Below are 19,099 nucleotides of genomic sequence, written 5' to 3' on the forward strand. Positions count from 1 at the left end.
CTACAAGCAGAAAAGTCATCATGATTGCTTTTTTGCATACCACTTTGCAAAGTGGTATAATGATGGGGGACGGAGGTATTACTGGGCTTACCTGGGCGCCAAGGATGAAATTTTTAAAAAACAAATTAGTACTTACATGTATATAGAGTCCGGTCCAAAATATTTTTGTTTAGCCCATTCAATTTTTACACTCAAAATTTTATAAAACTAGGAGTAGTCTATATGAAAAGTCAAAATAAAAAAAATGAAGTAACAGTTAATCATGACCTTTGTCACTGTGTGTATTTTTAAGTCCCTGTAACTCTCTAAGCTAAAGAAGAAGGAGCCGTAATTCTGATTTCTAAATATTTCACTCATTCATCCTTTTTCTCACTTTTCAGGTACAAATTTTCTTTCTTCTATTCATTGTATTTATGAATTGTTTCCTAATTTTAGGATAAAGTAGAGCTCTTATTTGTGTATTGAATTGGGGATTTTATAGGTAATTGAGTAATTCAAAATTTAAAGTTTTTGTATCTTATTTGGGGATTAGGTTTCAATGTCTAAACGTAATGGGTCATCTTCGCAAAAGATTTCCATGTTTTTTCATCTGAAAAAAGTTCAGAAAAAAATAAATAATGATGAACATGTTGTGCCTGAAGTCGTGCAAGTGCAGCAGATGGAATCTCAATTAGTACATAAAATAGTAGTGGAGAAACCTGAAATTGTTGTTAATTTTGAGCGTGATCCGGGTTTGCGTCGTCAAATACATGAATATCCAAAAGAACAATGGAATGAAATTCGTCGAGAGTATCTCAAGATGGGGCCATATCGATGGAGTCTTAAGCGCGATGACTATCCATTAACAAGAGGGAAGGAGATAAACAAAATCAAAGATTTAATCCTTCGTGGTATGAAAGATTCAAGTGGCTTGAATATTCTCCTGCAAAAGACCGGGCTTATTATTTACCATATTTTTTATTTGAAAAATATCCGCCAAAAAGTGAGACATATACAGTGAAAGGGTTTAAAAATTGGAAGAGAATATCAAATACAAGAGAATGTTCTTTTTCGCAACATAAAGGAGTTCCTTGCTCACAACATAATATTTCTGTGAGCTCCTGTGAAAATTTGATAAAGCCTTCTCAACGAATTGATAATGTACTTTGAGTACGATCTCAATAAGAAATTTTAAAAAACCGTTTACGTGTTGAGGCAACAATGAAATGTGTCTGATGGCTCGCATTACAAGGATGTGCCTTCAGGGGGAATGATGAATCTCCTGACTCAGAAAATTATGGGAATTTTATTGAATTACTTAAGTTTATGGGAGAGTTAAATGAAAATATTGGCTTGGCTATCATGGAAAATGCTCCAGGGAATGCCACTTGTAACACCCCCAAATCCAAGGTCGTGAATTCGGGTCGTTACGATCACTTATCAATTAAATAATTCTCTTTTCACAATATTACTCGACCTTTTATTCAAACTCACACACACACAGGTTATATGCTTGGAAACAGTATCAAATAAATCATCCCCACTTATCTACCTGACGGGACTGGCGCACAAAAAACCTACGGAACTCACGAGCGTTCCTTACCCGCCTACGGACAGCAGTCCTGGTCTGATCCATGCTGGTAGTCTGTTGTGATATGATATATAAAAGCAAGGGTGAGCATTATAGCTCAGCAAGGTATATATCCCCATAATTAAGTATGTAAGGATAAATAAAACCAATAATTATATTTTGTATCTCCAAAGCGTTCTGAAAGTTTATATGCTTTTCAAATTTATAGTATTCTCAAAATCAACTACAATCGTATATCCACTGAATACTTGTATTCATCTCTTTCTCAAAATCATTTTATACTCGTACTCATTTTATTTCAAAATCTCAAGATGTTACTCGAACCAAGATTCTCAAATGGGTGTGATATATATTCGTCAACATCCAAATTTAAAACTCAGCCTTATCGGCAGATTTCTCAAATGGATTTGATATATAATCATCAACATCCTTATTTAAACTCAGCCTTATCGGCAAATTTCTCAAATGGATTTGATATATATTCATCAATATCATTGTTTAAAACTCAGCCTTATCGGCTCTTTGTTGTATATTTCACAACAGTTTTTTTTCCAAAATGGAAGAAAGGGACTATACTGGAATAAACCACGTATCGGTGATCAGCCGAATACAAAATTTTCTCTACTAGTAGAAGGAATACAAACCTAGCCGCCTTTGGGCTCATCAAGACACTACACGGTGGTTTCCCATTGTCGTGCAAGTCCGAAAGTCAATGGTCACATAGACCATATAACCGTATAATGCGCCACTCCGCGCTTGCATAATGCACCACTCCGCGCCTGGTCACTGCCCGATACCACTCCGTGCCGGGCAGGCCACATTCCAGTCCCAAAACAATTATATCTTTTGCTCAAAATCCTTTTTCGAGGGAATAGGTCGTTAAAAGTTGACCTTTAAATCAGATGATTTATTCATCACTTTGAATTCAAAATCCTTTTTCGAAGGAATAGGTCATTTAAAGTTGACCAGTAAATAAGATGATTTATTCATCACTTTTAACTCAGTTGATCTTTGGGAGTTGTCGGAGTGTTGAATTTAAAATCATTTTCAAATCTCTATCTGTAGTAGGGTGACACATATATTACTCACTTGTTCTTTATTGAACGAGGAAGCAAAACTCTTATGCTTCTAGACTAAGTTCCCTAAGGTTTTGATACGTTTCAAATTATTAATCTCTTTCAAGAGTTTTGAATAATTTAGAAAGTACCTTTGGGAACTATGTCTATTTTTAAATAAGTTTTTAGAAGTCCGAAGATACTAAATATCTAAGGTCAATGAATTGATAAAATCTCATAAATAAAACATCTCTGTATAAGGTTCAATGAATTAATAAAAACCTTAAATACAAAATATTTCTGAATAAGGTCCAACGAATGGAGACACCTTAATCAAATAATCAAAACCGGATTTGGTATTCTAATATTGCTCTTTGAATAGTTAAATCTTTATTAAATAACGTGAAATGATTTATAAACTATTCTGTATATTTTTAAATAATTTCTGGATATTTAATAATCCCTTAAGTATCGCTTTATAAAATAATCAATCAAGTAAGGGTGTCCCTTAAATGAATAAACCAATATTTCTCGAAGTTTAAGTCAAAATCTCAATCGTTCGCTTGATATATATATTACGCGAACGTACTTTGTTTATCGAAATAGAAATCTTTCGCGTTCGGCTCTCTCCGAAATTAAATCGTTATTAAAATATCTCCGACTCCCATTATCATATATTATATTTGAAATACGTTTCAATTTCTCATACTCGTGTAAAACGAAATTTGTTTTCGTAAATAATCGCATAATTCATATGCATTGATATCATAGACAAGCATATATATTTGAACTGTAAATCATGGCATCAATATCACAACAGTATATATATAGCATGGATAGTATGAGATAGGGTTTCGAAAACTTGCCTCGAGTAATCGAAGTGGTATGGTCTCTGGTGTTTGGTTGGTGATCTATAAACAAGAACCAACGGTCTAAGTTAGTACGTGATTAACGTCTCGCTTTTATTAAGCAACTTTCGCAACTACTCGAGTATAACGAATCTCCGATCGTCACATTCTCAACACTTATATTCTCACTTTAAAAAATGGTCGATTTTTGAAATCGATCGTTCGCTTTAAAAGTCCATTTCGAGTTTTAAGCTCGAACGTGAGAAAACGCGCGTCAAAACTAGATTTTTTATGCGTTTCTCGCTTGCGCTCGCTTTACCAAAACATTTTTATAAAATCGAAAAATTAATATTTTCTCAAAATTCTTTTTGGACAGTCTTCTATACTGTCATATCCATTTTTTATAATTTTTCCAGAATCTCAAAATTATTTTAAGTCCTTCAAAATCACCATGCAAATGGACTTAAGTGCAGTTGGTTAATCGCAGAAATGTTTTACACTAAAACGACCATAACTCCTAAACCGTAAATCTCCTCATGATGATCTACACATGTATAGAAAAAAAAAAGATCTATCTATTCATGGCCATTGGTTTTCAAATTTTAACCATTTTCATGACCGAATGTCCTGCAGAAAATAGATCAAGTGCAAGAATGCCCAAACTCAATTTCTACTACTTGATCTTAACACAATCACTACCTATAACCATCATAAACATAAGTAATTCTCAAGATCCACACACATACACCTTATATGCTCTATCCAGTACCACATACATGGATTACAACTCAACATCTCAAGCCTTTTGCAAGAACATAATCAATACAAACTCAAACAAACACAATCCTTTGGATCTTAACACTACAACAAACATAACTCTTAAATCCAACCATAAAACCTTAAAGGGTTGAAAGTTATACCTTCTTGGACACTAGGAAGGTTAGTGCTAGGATGATTAAGGCTTGGTTTGCTTAGAAAACACTTAGAAGGCTAGATCCTTAAGAAACAAAACCAAGAAACAAGTTAGAATTTCGGAGTTACCTTTCAGCACCTCATTCAAACATTTTTATAAAATTGAAAAAAAATAATTTGAGGCTGAAATTTTGTACGAAGCTTACCCATGATATAGAAAAGCTATTGTAAAAATTTCATGATATTTGAATGAGTATATTTTGAGTTATGAATTTGTCTTTCTCCCTTTCTCAGAAAATCCGAACTGCTGGAATGAAAAATGGGAGAGCTTTAAGTGAGGGAAAAGGGGTTGTTTTCTTTTGTGGCTAAAGTGTGGGAGTGTATAATGAATATATGGGATGTATGCAGCAGATTTGACAATAATTTGGTAAAGGTATGGGTTGGTTTGATTGTGTGGTGAAGTGAGAAAAGGGAGAAGTATGGCTTGTGTACTTGTTTGTCTCCCATCACTATTCAACACTATTCCACTAACTATTCTAGTTAGCTTCTAATCATCTAGTTACACTCCTAACTACTAGTTAGGACTTGGTTATGCATGGCCAACTTTCATGGGATTTAATTTCTCATTCGTTTATTTATCGTAAACGCAATCGTCGTTCCATTCTGATAGCTTCCACGTATAATGACTTGTTCCGTAGCGATTTCTTTTATCGCTTATAATCCTATAACCAATTATATTCCTTCTCTTGATCATAGAAACACCTTGATATATTATTTATTTCATGTAGTATTCCCGGTTCTACGCCATTCTTTACGGATACGAAAATACGTAGTATAATCGTGAATCTTCGAATTCCGTCGGCTTTTACATTCACTTATTTTCCTCGATAAACAAGAATATGATCTCGGATTCTCAAAATTCCACTATTCATTTTATGATGATCCCCGTACGTATTACTTAATCAGCTCAAGTTACTATTCACAGAAGTTTTAAAATATTACAAAAATCAGGGTTCTTACACCACTTATACTAGTCCCCTCATTCAAAAGCAAGCTTTACATCTTCTGGCCAATAGTGTCAGGAAGCAAATTCGTAAAGAAATTGAAAATTCAAAATTTTGTATTCTCGTTGATTAAGCTTAAGATAGTTCCACTCAAGAACAAATGGGGATTATTATTAGATTTGTTGATGAAGGTGGTCTTGTTCAGGAACGTTTCTTTGCAATTTTAGGAGTTCAGAATACCAATGCACCTACATTAAAGAAGGCTATATTTGATGCCTTGGCTTATTTTGATATTAACACTTCTAATTTGTGAGGTCAGGGGTACGATGGAGCATCCAATATGCGCGGTGCTTAGAATGTTCTACAAGCTTTGATTTTAAAAGAATGTCCACAAGCATATTATGTGCATTGCTTTGCATATCGTTTACAACTAGCTTTAGTTGCTGCTTCTAATGATGTTCATGGAGTTTGGCTATTTTTTTCAAAGTTAACTTCCATAGTTAATTTTGTAAATGCTTCTCCGAAACGTAAGACTGAAGTAGAAGATCTGCACAAGTTTGAACTAGAAAAGATGATTGCTAGTGGAGAAGTTGTCACCAGCAAAGGCGCCAATCAGATGGTTACTTTACAAAGAGGTGGAACAACAAGGTGGAGTTCTCATTTTTTTCGGTTCGTAGCATGATTGCAATGTATACTGCAGTAGGTAAATTTATTTTAGATCTCAGCACTAATGGGTCTACAAATGCTATTCGGGGTGGAGCTACTAGAGAATACATTCACATGAGGTCTTTCGATTTTATATTTCTATTACATTTAATGCAAAAAACAATGGGAATCACCAATATGTTATGCAAAGCTTTGCAAGAGAAGCCTCAGGATATTATAAATGCTATGAGTTTGGTATCAACTATAAAGACACTCCTGGAGAAATTTAGAGCAGAAGGTTGGGATGATTTTGTTACGGAAGTGTTATCATTTTTTACCAAACAGGATATTCTCATGCCAGATTTAAGTCTTCCTTACACCATTGGTAGTGGAATATCTTGCTCTCAAAGAGATGATGTTACTCTTGAACATCATTATCACTTTGATGTATTTGTCAAGGTGATTAAATATCAAGTTAAGGAGTTAAAAATTAGATTTAATGATGAAACAATTGAGCTCCTTACTCTCACTTCAGCATTGGATCCTCACAATCATTTCAAATCGTTTGATATTGATAAAATTTGTCATCTTGCAGAGACATTATATCCTTAAGTTTTTACAGGAAATGATGTGGATGGGTTAAGAAATGAATTAGAGCACTATGAGCTTGATGTTGTTGGCAGTGCTGAATTTAACAATATATCAACTATTTCCGAGCTATGTCACATGCTGGTCAAGACCATAAAGTCAAAATCGTTTGTTATGATTGATAGGTTGATCCGTCTTATCTTAACTCTTCATGTTTCTACGGCATCGACTGAAAGAGCATTTTCTGCTATGAAAATTCTCAAGACTGATCTTCGTAGCAAGATGGATGATGCATTTTTGGGAAATATTATGGTTATATATATATATATATATATATATATAGAGAGAGAGAGAGAGAGAGAGAATATGCTAAAAAAGTTGATATAGAAGCGATGATTGATGAATTTGATAAAATGGGTGATCATCGCGTAAAGCTTCGGTGAAGACTTGTCAAGCCCGCCCCATCCTAAATTTCTGGTTCCGTCCCTGATAATGATGACACTCTAAACAAAGTGATAACTCCCATGGCTCCGCTCGATGCCTCCACCTAGGTTGGGCGCTTGCAAAACGATGTTTGTGATGTTTTAATTGCTAATTTACTATCGCCTAAGCAATGACATGCTTCCATATCAATACGCAATTCTACAATAAGATTCAAATAACATCTATATTTAAAAATAAGAGGAGTATGTTTTATTGCTACTTTTCACTGCATACTATACGGGAATTAGGTAGAAATACCCTCAGTTTGTTGCTATATACCCTCAACTCTTGCATAACAATCTGTTGCTCAAGGAGCTAATGAAATTTATTTAATATTAGTTCCTCTGCTATCAAAATTGATATCATCATTGACTAAAATATTACCAAGTGCAAATTTTTCTTGAAAAAACTTAAAGATAAATAAATTCTTTTAAATCTGAACAATTGAACAGTGATAGAAGCAATGTGCTACATATTTGAATGCAGGTTGATCAGAAATCATCATAATATATATATAGGGGCTACTCCAATAGAAACCAATTTAGAATAGAAACTAGAAACCAAATAATTTTTTTTTTAAATTAATTTGAAATATAACACATATGGTATGCAAATCGATCGTTGAGAGATGTAGAAAATACAGTGAAATCGGATTTTAAAAAAAACTTATGGTTTGACGGGAAAAATCAAATTAAAAACAGAGGGGAAAAGCTAAAATTGGGTGTGGGAGGGTGCAGAGTAGTTGGGTGGGGTGATTTAGGGGGGACCATTAGATTAGGTAGATCTAATAGCTTAGATTGGTTCCTAGTTTCTATTTTAATTTTAGTTAGTATTTGATCATTCTCATATATATATATATATATATATATATATATATATATATAATTTTCTATTTCTTTAACATTTAGGGGTATATTCAATTCAGATTTTAAAAGATTTATAACAATTCATTGATTTTAAATGATTGTTGATGATTTTGACATATTTTAATTATACACGAATTTTAGCGGAGTTGTTGATTTTAATTATACGCGAATTTTAGCGGAGTTGTTGTATAAATCTTGTAGAGTCTTGCTGATTGGAGTAGTGATTTCTACAAATCCATCAAAATCTCTTGGATTTTACTAAAATTTCTGAAAATATAAAATACACTAGTAAATCCATCAAAATCTACAATTTTATAAATTACATAGAAATCCATGGACTTTTGAGAACCACCAGATTTTAATAGATATCCAAATTGAATATCATCATATTTTAATGGACTTTTTAAAATCTAAATTGAATACCCTCAGATTTTAAAAGACTTTTTTCAATCCCTATTAAATATCATCATATTTTAAAGGATTTATTAGAATCTAAATTGAACACCCTAAAATTTTCAAAATCCAAAAAACTCTTTTAAAATACCAATTGAATACACCCCTATTAGTTTTTTCATATTTCGAGTTAAACCCTTCTTATCATTATATCTTCTTGCAAGATCGTGCCATCGTTGAAGTTTGTTATGCCCGCTTTTTGGCATGGATGCTAAACAGGCCCAATAAACTTTAGATTATGAATCTAAGTAGAAATGGGCCTGATCATGGTGGTAGATATGGGCCCCATTAAGGGTCATACAAAATTTGTTGACAGGGGACGCTCTCGCGACCCTCAAAAGTAATATACCCACTAAAAGGGGTCGCTACTACCACTAATAGTGAACCTAATTTCAGGGACATATTGTTCCTTTGCTGGTAATATGGAGACTCGCAGGGAAAGCTCTTAAGAGGGTGCCTCGCAAATATGGAAGATCAACAAACCAAGCTCTTAAAGGGGCGCATCGCTATGAAAATTCATAAGTATAGACTCCTATAGGAGGGGTCACCTAGGCATCACTGTCAGATCGTTATACATGCCAATAAGGTTCGCATATGCGGAGCCAAAAGGAACTTACCCCGCGACCCTGACATTGATGATGCCAACTGGGCTCAAACTTTTGTTTATGAGCTTGAATCTTGATGGGCTAGTGTTAGGGCGAAAACACGCGCTAAAATTACACGCAAGTATACGCGTTCACAAGTAGTATAAGATATAAATCAGATTCATACCCACAAAGACTCTTTTTAGTTAACTTAAGATTATTCACCTATGCAACAATGGTATGACTATCACTCAATGCTAAGACAATAACAAGTTGAGATGTTTATAACTAAGATTAAACTAACATGCAATTAACTAAGAATAAAAGTGATTGACTTAACTATATGAGACAAACATGGGATTCTAACTTCATTACTACTTCATTCAAAGTCATTGTTCGTAAGCTTACCATGCAATGGTGATGACAACTAATCAGATAACACGGAACTAGTACACGGCAACTTTCTTTGCATGAATACCTTACTACTAGACATCCACAAAAGAGAAGAAGCTAAGTAGACACCAATTATGTTGAGACCCTATATGTCTATAAAATTTGACAACATAAAGGTTTTGTTAGGTCACACAACACTGTAGAAGGGGGTTGAATACAGTGTTGAATACAATCAAATCTATTTCAAACACAAGTAACAGTAAACAGATATATTCGATATAATAAACTCTGTTACAATGGAAATGTTCTCTCTCAGTGATGAACAAATATCACGAGAGCTGCTAGGTTACAACGTATGATCTTTTCGATAATGATAACACATATAGTGTAAATCTATGTCTGTGTTTATATAGTACACAGTTACAAGATAACTTCTAATTGATATGGAATATAATTCTATCTCCTAAAATATATCAATCAGATATCTTATACAATTCCTTAAGTCCTTTAACTCTTTCCATGCATATCTTCTTTTGTATTAGTCTCGATCTTCTTTCCTGTAAATCAGCTTCCTTCCTTAACTATTAGTCCTCCCGTACTTAAGTTCTGATATCCATCTTCTGATATTTATCTTCTGATAATCTAAGTCCTGATATCCTTAAGTTCTGACTTCCAGTAAGTACTGATTCCCGTAAGTACTGATATTTCCTGTTTGTTAAGATCTGAAAACTAAACATGAAACATATTAGACATGACATCTCAAATATATCTAACAATCTCCCTCAACTTGTAAATTGTGTAAAATATACAAGTTAATAAATTTGGTGATGTCAAAAACATTTAAGTTCAAATGCAATAAGAGTTTAATAAGACTATTAATTATAACTTACAGTCCTTGTAGCTTTACCAACTTCACTGGATCAATCTGAATCCATAATGATTCTTAACAAAATCTCTTACCAGCTTGTCTTCAGCTTTCCTCAGAAATTCAACTAACTGTGCTTTGTCCTGCATCAGTTCTTCATCTTTACTATCACCAATTTAATAAATGGTTATTTTGAGAGCTTTAATTGATGTTCTTTCAAGTCCATCACCAAGTCTGATAACTCTAGAATGTGAAGAGTTTTCATTATAACATAAGCATCTTCCTTTCAGAATAACTTCCACCTTAGCAGAATTCTTCAGCATAGGAATTTCTCTTCCATCATCTTCAGTAATCATTGGTATATACTGAGAAGTCTTTGTACCAGAGATTCTAAATAGATCTCTTATAGCCTTCAAGATGTATTATGGCCATCTTCTTGTAACATCAAACTTTACTTCCAGAAGATAGTGAATATGTTGAAGTTCTCTGACAGACTTCTTTAGCACATCAATATATCAACTAGTCTGTAAGTTAATCCATCATAGAGAAATAAAATCAATTTCTCCTTTAGATTTTCCATATTATGAGCATTTATCACGATTTGAGCAGACGGCACTTTGTCAAGGTGCTTTTGTTTGATTTGTTCATATGGTTTGTCTGTCAACATCAAAGGATCTCTTAGGGTAACTTCTACTCCTGTTTGTATCTTCTCTTCATCAGAACCTAATCCAGCTTTATCTCTAGGTTGCTTGGATCTCAACCCAAATGTTGCAAGTTGATTCATTAAGAGATTGGATTTTAGTTCAACTGAAGTAGATTTCTTCCATAACAGCTTCATCTTATCAACAATTGTCATCTTTTCCAAATTAACTTGATCAGAATTTGCTATTTCTTCTGTAGCTTGTTGTTCTTTATTCTGAACAACTTGAGCAGTGTCAGAGGTTATTTTAGATTCTTCAATTATCTTTCTTCTCTTCGGAATTTGAACAGTTTCATCTTCTATCAAATCATCATCATGCATTGTAGTTTGATAGACTGGAATGGAAGAACTTATCTTTTTCTCAATCTTTAAAGGTTCACCAACCTTTTCTTTTCCTTTTGATTTAGGATCAATCTCAGTTTGTGATCTAGTCTTGAACTTTGAAGTCTCAGAATTTGACTTTTCCCGGATCACAATGCCTTTTTTCTTAGGCCTTGGAGGTTTTTTTGCATCAGAAGCTTTAGACTTAAGATTTGTCTTCCCAACAGAAAATCTAGCTTCTTCCTTCTTCAGAATTTCTAAATCCATTCCTGGATTTTGTTTCAAAAACAATCTTCTAGCTATCTCCTCATCAAGTGTCTGGATTTTAGGATTTTTGTAATAAACAGTAGTCTGCTTCCCCTTTAGCTTCAGAGTTTGTAAAAACTTCTGAGAGTCTTTAGATTCTGACTGAATCAGAATATCAGAACTTGACATCATACTTTGTTTATCAGAACTTGACTTCAGACTTTTAGCATTCACAACATCAGAACTTGACTTGTTCTGTGTAGAAGATTTTCCTTGAACTTTTCCTTGACCTCTACTCTTATCAGAGTTTCCCTGGTCATCACTTTTATCATCCTTTTTCTTCAGTAATTCAGTAGGTGAGCATTTGGACTTAACTACCTTCTCCCCCTTTTTGGCATCATCAGGAAGTAAGAGAGAAAGAAGAAGTTCAACTGAAGATTGGATTTCATCCAATTGAGCTTTCTGAGAAACTTGTTTAGCCAAGACCTCAGCAATTTGGGCATAATGCTTCTCTTGAATCTTCTCAATGGCTTCCATTTTCTCAAGAGTAGGTCTGATATATCTATTATTGTCAAGCTTAAGCTGTAGATCTAGCTTATCAGCATGTTCCTTTAGTGTATCAACCTTTTCATGAGTAGAAGAATGTAGACCTTGAAGATGTTTGGTAAAAAGAGCAGTGATCTTGAGTTGTGACTTTAAATTAGCATTTATGAGCAATTCATCAGCTTTAGCAATATGCTCTGTCAAAACGTTAGAACTTGGAATGAAATCAGTGTCATTCCACTTCTTGGTGCACTCCACACCTCTGTGAGTATCCTCCAAAGGAATAGGTGCTTCCTGTTCAATAAATTTCTTCACCAATTCTTCCTTTCCCAGAATGGGAACTGGAGTCTCAACAGAAACATTATCTTCGGAACTTGAAGAAGACTCATTATGTTCTGACAGTACAACAGTGTGTGAAGCAATTGGAGATTCAGAAACAGCATTATTTAAATTCTGAACATCAGAATTTATCTCCAGAGCTGGTGTGGTTGATGTAGATGGTATCTCAGCATTTAAAATTGGAAAATGAGTTGGAGATTGCTGAGCTTCTGTAGATGGAGCTTCCAGATAAAGAAAATTTGGTATATTCAAATTATGAATATCTATTTCAGAATTTTCAGTTTTTTCTTTAGCATCATCTATAGCTTTAATTGGAGAGACAGGAGGGGTTACAACTATATCAGTAACAGTGTCTTTGGCTTGAGCTGGAAGGGCTTCAATGATAATCGGTTCTTGTGAGATCAGAGATTCCTGATCCCCTTCCTCAGCTTCTTCAGTATTGTCTGATGGAGCCTTAGCCAAATACCTCCTAGCCTTCATTTTCTTCAATCTCCTTGCCAATGAAGGAGTTGCTTTAGCAGCTTCAGAACTTACAGATTTCTTCTTCAAAGTATCAGAACTTTGAGCTGCAGTTTCTTTCTAAGAAGTAACATTCTCAGCTCCAAATATCACAGGTTCTGATGCATGAACCCGTGCTTCAACTGTTTCCTCTTCATCACTATCAGATTCATCTCTGTGAATCATCTTCCTTCTCTTTTGTGGAGGTTGAGGAACAAATTTTGTCCTCTTTGGCCGGGAAGATGAAGATATGATGGTATGTACTGATGATTTAGGTTGAAATGATTGAGGTGATGGTTTGACAGATGTCCTGATGGTAGATTTTGGTTGTGGTTGAGAAGTTTGAGGTGTTTGGGTAGTGGTGGTAGGTGCTGATGGTTGAGGTTCAGATGGTTGGACATCAGGATATAGTGCAGTGTATGTAACTGGATCATAGATTATTAAGGCTTGTTTGACAGATAAAGGTATTTGTAGGGGTCTCAACACAGCCTCCTTATTATCAGTAGAGAATAAGTCATTAAAAGCTCTTTTAGCTAGTTTAAATGATGGAAGTAATTCACTAGCTAATTGGGGCTTATCAGCACAACAAAAACTATAAATAAGCTAACAGAATCTAGCAAAATAAACAGTGTTCCTATCTTTCGTCATCTTATACCCAATAAAGCCTAAAACAGCACTTGCATAATCAAAATCAGTTTGATTAATGAGAGCATACCTGATTTGTTGACTGAGTATGGGGATTGCATCGAAATTAGAACATTTATTGGCAAAGGTCTTTGTAATGCAGCCAAAGAAGAAACTCCATTGCCTTCTTATGTTAGATCTCTTCAATTGACCCAGCTTTGCCAATATCTTTTCATACCCCAGACTGACCATCATATTTTGAAGAACTGGCTCCTCAACAGTTGTATGAGCACAGTTCTTAGGCAACTCCAATACTTGGCGAACTGTAGCCAAAGTCACGACATGCTCATCTTCCCCTATTGTAAAGATAATACTTGGGGACCCTTGAGCACCACCATCATCATAGATTCCACTTCTCCAAAACTCCAGCACTTGGGTTCCAGAGAATTCTTCAGGTTGGGTCAAAGCATACCCAATATCAGAATTAGTAAGGAAATCCTGAATAAAGTGAAGTTCCGATGGAGCTTCAGCCTTGTTAAGAATAGACGAGTTATCTTACCCAAATATATTCTGATTTAAATATGATTGTTTCAGTGTTACCACAAATAAGTCAAGTAAAAATAATGTCACATAAGCATCAAGGATTCCATCAGGATTTAATATCAGAACTTAAACTTATAACATATTTTAACAGTCATCAGAATATGGCTTCTGAACTCAAAAAGTGAATATCTTTTTCTGTGATTCTTTAGACAAATACTAACTTGTTTCCTTTAGAGTTTAATCATCAAAACTTCCATCAGAACTTGTCCTCAGAATTTATGCAAATGACACTTAACTGTTTGTCAAAAACAATTTAATCACCACAGTAATTTTCATCCTTCATATGGAGTGAAAGTGTGTGCATTCAGCAAAATATCATATAAAGATTAAAGTCTGATAAACTTCAGTATATCTTAGAAATAAGGCATAACTAAGAAAAGTGCTTAAAATCTGTCATCAATCATGAAGTCTACTATAGAACAAATTTATGCAAGAGTCCACCTCAACTGTTTGTGCTCATTTTATGCATCTTTTGAAATTCCTTTTTACAGTGGCTTCTCAGTGTAAGTGAGTCACGACTGCTTATCAGAATTTATGTTGTTGTCAGAGTATTTCTCCAGTAATCAGAGAATGTAAAAAGTCACCAAGAAAATTTATTTGCTTTTCTAATGCATCTTACTTAATACCAGCAATGCACTTGGGTCTTCCCTTCCACATATTTACTCTAGATCTCAAAGGAGTACCTGACTTTTATTTCATTTTCTCTTCTTTTCTTTTCTTTTGATAAGTGAGGTTTATCAGCATTTAGTTCATCCTTAAGATTTACTGACATCAGAATCTAACAGATAAGAAGCAAGAATCTAGTTTGAGACTTAGTAATAAGATACACAAAGTAAACTTGACTAAGCTCAAATCAGAATTTGCTTGTGTTAATGAGTTTCCACATAAACAACTAATTCATACATGGGATTTCTAGTATGTTAAAGACTACTAGGTCAACATCTAGCACAGTTATCCTCATTGGATTGAATAGTCACAGAACATTCAAAACACTATCAGAGTTTAAAGATCCACATCAGATAACAATTAGTATTTAATGAATTTCAATTAAAGAACAGATTTCATGAAGATAAGACAATCTGTAAACACTGATCATAAAGTTTGATGCATGAGAATAAAAACTAAGAAGATTTAGAGAAAGAACCTGAAACCATTCCATGTTCATTTACCAGTCTTGTAAAAGTAGCCTCACGTAGTGGTTTTGTGAAGATATCTGCTAGTTGTTGATCTGTTGGAACAAAATGCAATTCCACTGTACCTTCCATCACATGTTCCCTTATGAAATGGTACCTAATGCTGATGTGCTTTGTCATTGAGTGTTGAACTGGATTACCTGTCATAGCAACAACACTTTGATTATCACAATAAATAGGGATTTTAGAAAATTCTAACCCATAATCCAGTAACTGATTCTTCATTCAAAGAATCTGTGCACAATAACTTCCTGCAGCAATATATTCTGCTTCTGCAGTTGATGTGGAAATTGACTTCTGTTTCTTGCTAAACCAAGAAACCAATCTGCCTCCAAGAAATTGGCAGCTTCCACTAGTGCTTTTCCTGTCTATTTTGCATCCTGCAAAATCTGCATCTGAGTAACCTATTAGCTTAAAATCTGATTCTCTAAGATACCACAATCCCAGATCAGTTGTACCCTTAAGGTACTTGAAAATTCTTTTCACGGCTATTAAGTGAGGTTCTCTTGGATCAGCCTGAAATCTTACACAAAGACAGGTAGCATACATGATATCAGGTCTACTTGCAGTTAAATAGAGTAAAGAGCCATTCATACCTCTGTAGTTAGTAATATCTACTAATAAACCAGTATCTTTATCTAACTTGGTTGTAGTGGCCATGAGAGTGGATGTTGTTGGACTATCTTGCATTCCAAGCTTCTTCAGTAAATTTCTGGTGTACTTGGATTGACAAATAAAAGTACCTTCTTCATTTTGCTTGACTTGAAGCCCCAGAAAATATCTGAGTTATCCCATCATACTCATTTGATATCTTGACTGCATTAGCTTTGCAAACCTCTCACAGAGTTTGGCATTTGTAGAACCAAATATGATATCATCAACATATGTTTGTACCAAAAGTAAGTCATTTCCATAGATGAGGTAGAACGGTATTTTATCAATTGTACCTCTGTGAAACCCACTTTCCAGAAGGAATTGAGCTAAAGTCTCATACCATGCTCTAGGAGCTTGTTTAAGGCCATAAAGTGTTTTGTCAAGCCTGTAGACATGATTTGGAAATTTTGAATCTACAAAGCCTGGAGGTTGTTCAACATAGACCTCTTCTTCCAATTCTCCATTAAGAAAAACACTTTTCACATCCATTTGAAGCCAAAAAGATTATCATGGCTTCTAATCTAGCAACTGGTGCAAATGTTTCATCATAATCAATACCCTCCTGTTGAGAGTAGCCTTTAACAACCATCCTTACTTTATTCCTTATAATTATGCCATCACTGTCAGTTTTGTTTCTGAACACCCATTTTATGCCAACAACTGATCTGTTCTTTGGTCTTAGCAGTAGGGTCCAGACTTTATTTCTTTCAAATTCATTTAACTCTTCCTGCATTGCTTGCACCCAATCAGCATCTTGAAGAGCTTCTTCCACTTTCTTTGGTTCAGTCTGAGATAGAAAAGAATGATAGAGAAATTCATTTGATGTTGCAGTTCTAGTTCTGACACCTGCTTCAGGATCTCCAATAATTAAGTCAGGTGTATGTGACTTGGTCTACTTCCTTGCAGATTGAAGTTGACTTCTAGAATTGGATCCTCCCCCATGATCCATGTTATTTCCATCAGCATTTTCTGATGCTCCCCCTGTAGTTATGCTCTCTGAGACTTCAGAATTTGACTTGGATCCTTCAGGATTTGAAGTATCAGAGCTTCCAGAATTATCAAAATTTGGCTCAACAGAACTAGATGAATCAAAATTTGAAGAGCTAGTGCCAAGTTCTGATGCTTCTTGAGAGTCTTGAGATGTGGTAGGATCCTCAGCTTGCTCCCCCTGGACAGGTGCATTTCCCTTTGGAGTTACTACCACAGATTCAATGACATCAGTACTTACAGGATCAGAGTTTAAGTCATCAGAATTTACAGAATCAGAATTTAAGTCTTCATTTTCAAATCTCAGCTGATCGTGATCATTGAAATCTTCAAGTTCAGTGATCTTCTTATCATCAAAAGATACATTGATAGATTCTATGACAACCCTTGTTCTTAAATTGTAGACTCTTAAGGCTTTTGTGGAAAGTGGATATCCAACAAAGATTCATTCATCAGCTTTTAGATCAAATTTTGACATATGCTCAGGATGAGTCTTAAGAATAAAACACTTACATCCAAATACATGAAAGTATTTCAGATTTGGCTTCTTTTTCTTCACCATCTCATATGGTATTTTTCCATGCTTGTTTATGAGTGTTGCATTCTGTGTAAAATAAGCAGTCTGCACAGCTTTAGCCCAAAAGTAGGTTGGCAGCTTTGCTTCATCAAGCATAGTTCGTGCAGCTTCAATGAGAGTCATGTTCTTTCTTTCTACAACTCCATTTTGCTGTGGAGTTCCAGGTGCAGAAAATTCATGTTTGATTCCATGCTCTTTGCAGAACTCTTCCATGATTGAATTCTTGAACTCAGTGCCATTATCACTTCTTATAATGTTAACAGAATCTTTGACCAACTTATTCAGCTGTCTGACATGATCAGTTAGAGTAAATGTAGTTTCATTCTTCTTGTGCAAGAAGTACACCCAAGTGTACCTTGTGAACTCATCCACTATAACCACGACATATTTCTTCTTTGCAATAGATATGACATTGACTGGACCAAATAGATCAACATGCAGTAGGTGATAAGGCTCAAGAATCGATGACTCAGTTTTGCTCTTGAAAGAAGATTTCTTTGTTTTGCCTTTTGACATGAATCACAAAGGCAATTAGGAGCAAATACTGATTTTGGCAATCCTCTCACAAGATCTTTCTTTACAAGCTCATTTATGTTGTTAAAATTTAAATGAGAGAGTCTTTTGTGCTAATTCCAGCTTCCACTACTTAATAAATTCTGAGTTGTTCTGCCAGAGTTAGTCCAAGTCCTGATAATCTCTTTTTCTTTTTCTAACTCAGTTTTGAGAGATTTATTCAATTTTAGCAATTCATCTCTAACAGAAAAAGTATCATCTCTCTCTTTCTGAGTTTGATGGAACATAACTAACTCTTTTTCTAAATAATCATTCCTTTTCTTATAAGCAAGATTTTCAGAAGTTAATCTTTCATATGTTAAAGTTTGATATCTTTAGCTAATAAACATGGTTTTAAGATATAATCTCAACTCAGTAATATCATCAGTATGAAAGGCATAAGTTGTTTGAGGTACCTTTAATTCAGCAGTTTCAGGGTTGCCATCAGCATTTTCCATTAAAGCATGAATCACCTCATCTTCAGAATCTGAAGAGTCTGTCCAGCTTTTCTTCTTTGTGACAAGTGCCTTGCCTTTGTCATTCTTTCCTTTCTTGCAGTCAGGAGATATGTGGCCTCTTTCACCACAATTGTAGCATTTGACATTTGAGTTGTCTCCTCTGTCAGACTTTGCACTTTCGCCTTCATACTTTCTGAAACCTTTCTTATCAGTACTTCCACCTTTCTTGAAAAACTTCTTTCCCCTTCTGAATTTCCTGTAGGCTATCTTTGTGATACCCTTCACCATAAGAGCACACAATTTTATCATTTCTTCATCAGCATCTATTTCAGGTAAACTTTCAGTTTCTGAATCATCATCATCAGAACTTGATGATTCTGAATCAGACTTTGTGATGAGAGCTTTTCCTTTACCTTTCTTTGAGACAGCCACTTTGGGGAATTCCTCCTCATCCTTAAGAGCAAATATCCTTGACTTTCTCCCATATCTCTTGCTTCTTTGATCCATCTCAAGTTCATAAGTCTTGAGCATACCATAA

General features: G+C 34.6%; 1 protein-coding gene across 1 annotated transcript; it reads left to right on the top strand.

The window, feature by feature from the left end:
* The first annotated feature begins 6,076 nt into the window (after nucleotides 1–6,076).
* On the top strand, nucleotides 6,077–6,646 carry LOC141660368 (uncharacterized). The gene has a single exon (XM_074467347.1). The coding sequence runs from the start codon at nucleotides 6,077–6,079 to the stop codon at nucleotides 6,644–6,646; it is 570 nt and encodes a 189-aa protein (XP_074323448.1).
* The last annotated feature ends 12,453 nt before the right edge of the window (nucleotides 6,647–19,099 follow it).

Source organism: Apium graveolens, chromosome 5, assembly GCF_009905375.1.
Source record: "Apium graveolens cultivar Ventura chromosome 5, ASM990537v1, whole genome shotgun sequence".
Taxonomy (NCBI): domain Eukaryota; kingdom Viridiplantae; phylum Streptophyta; class Magnoliopsida; order Apiales; family Apiaceae; genus Apium; species Apium graveolens.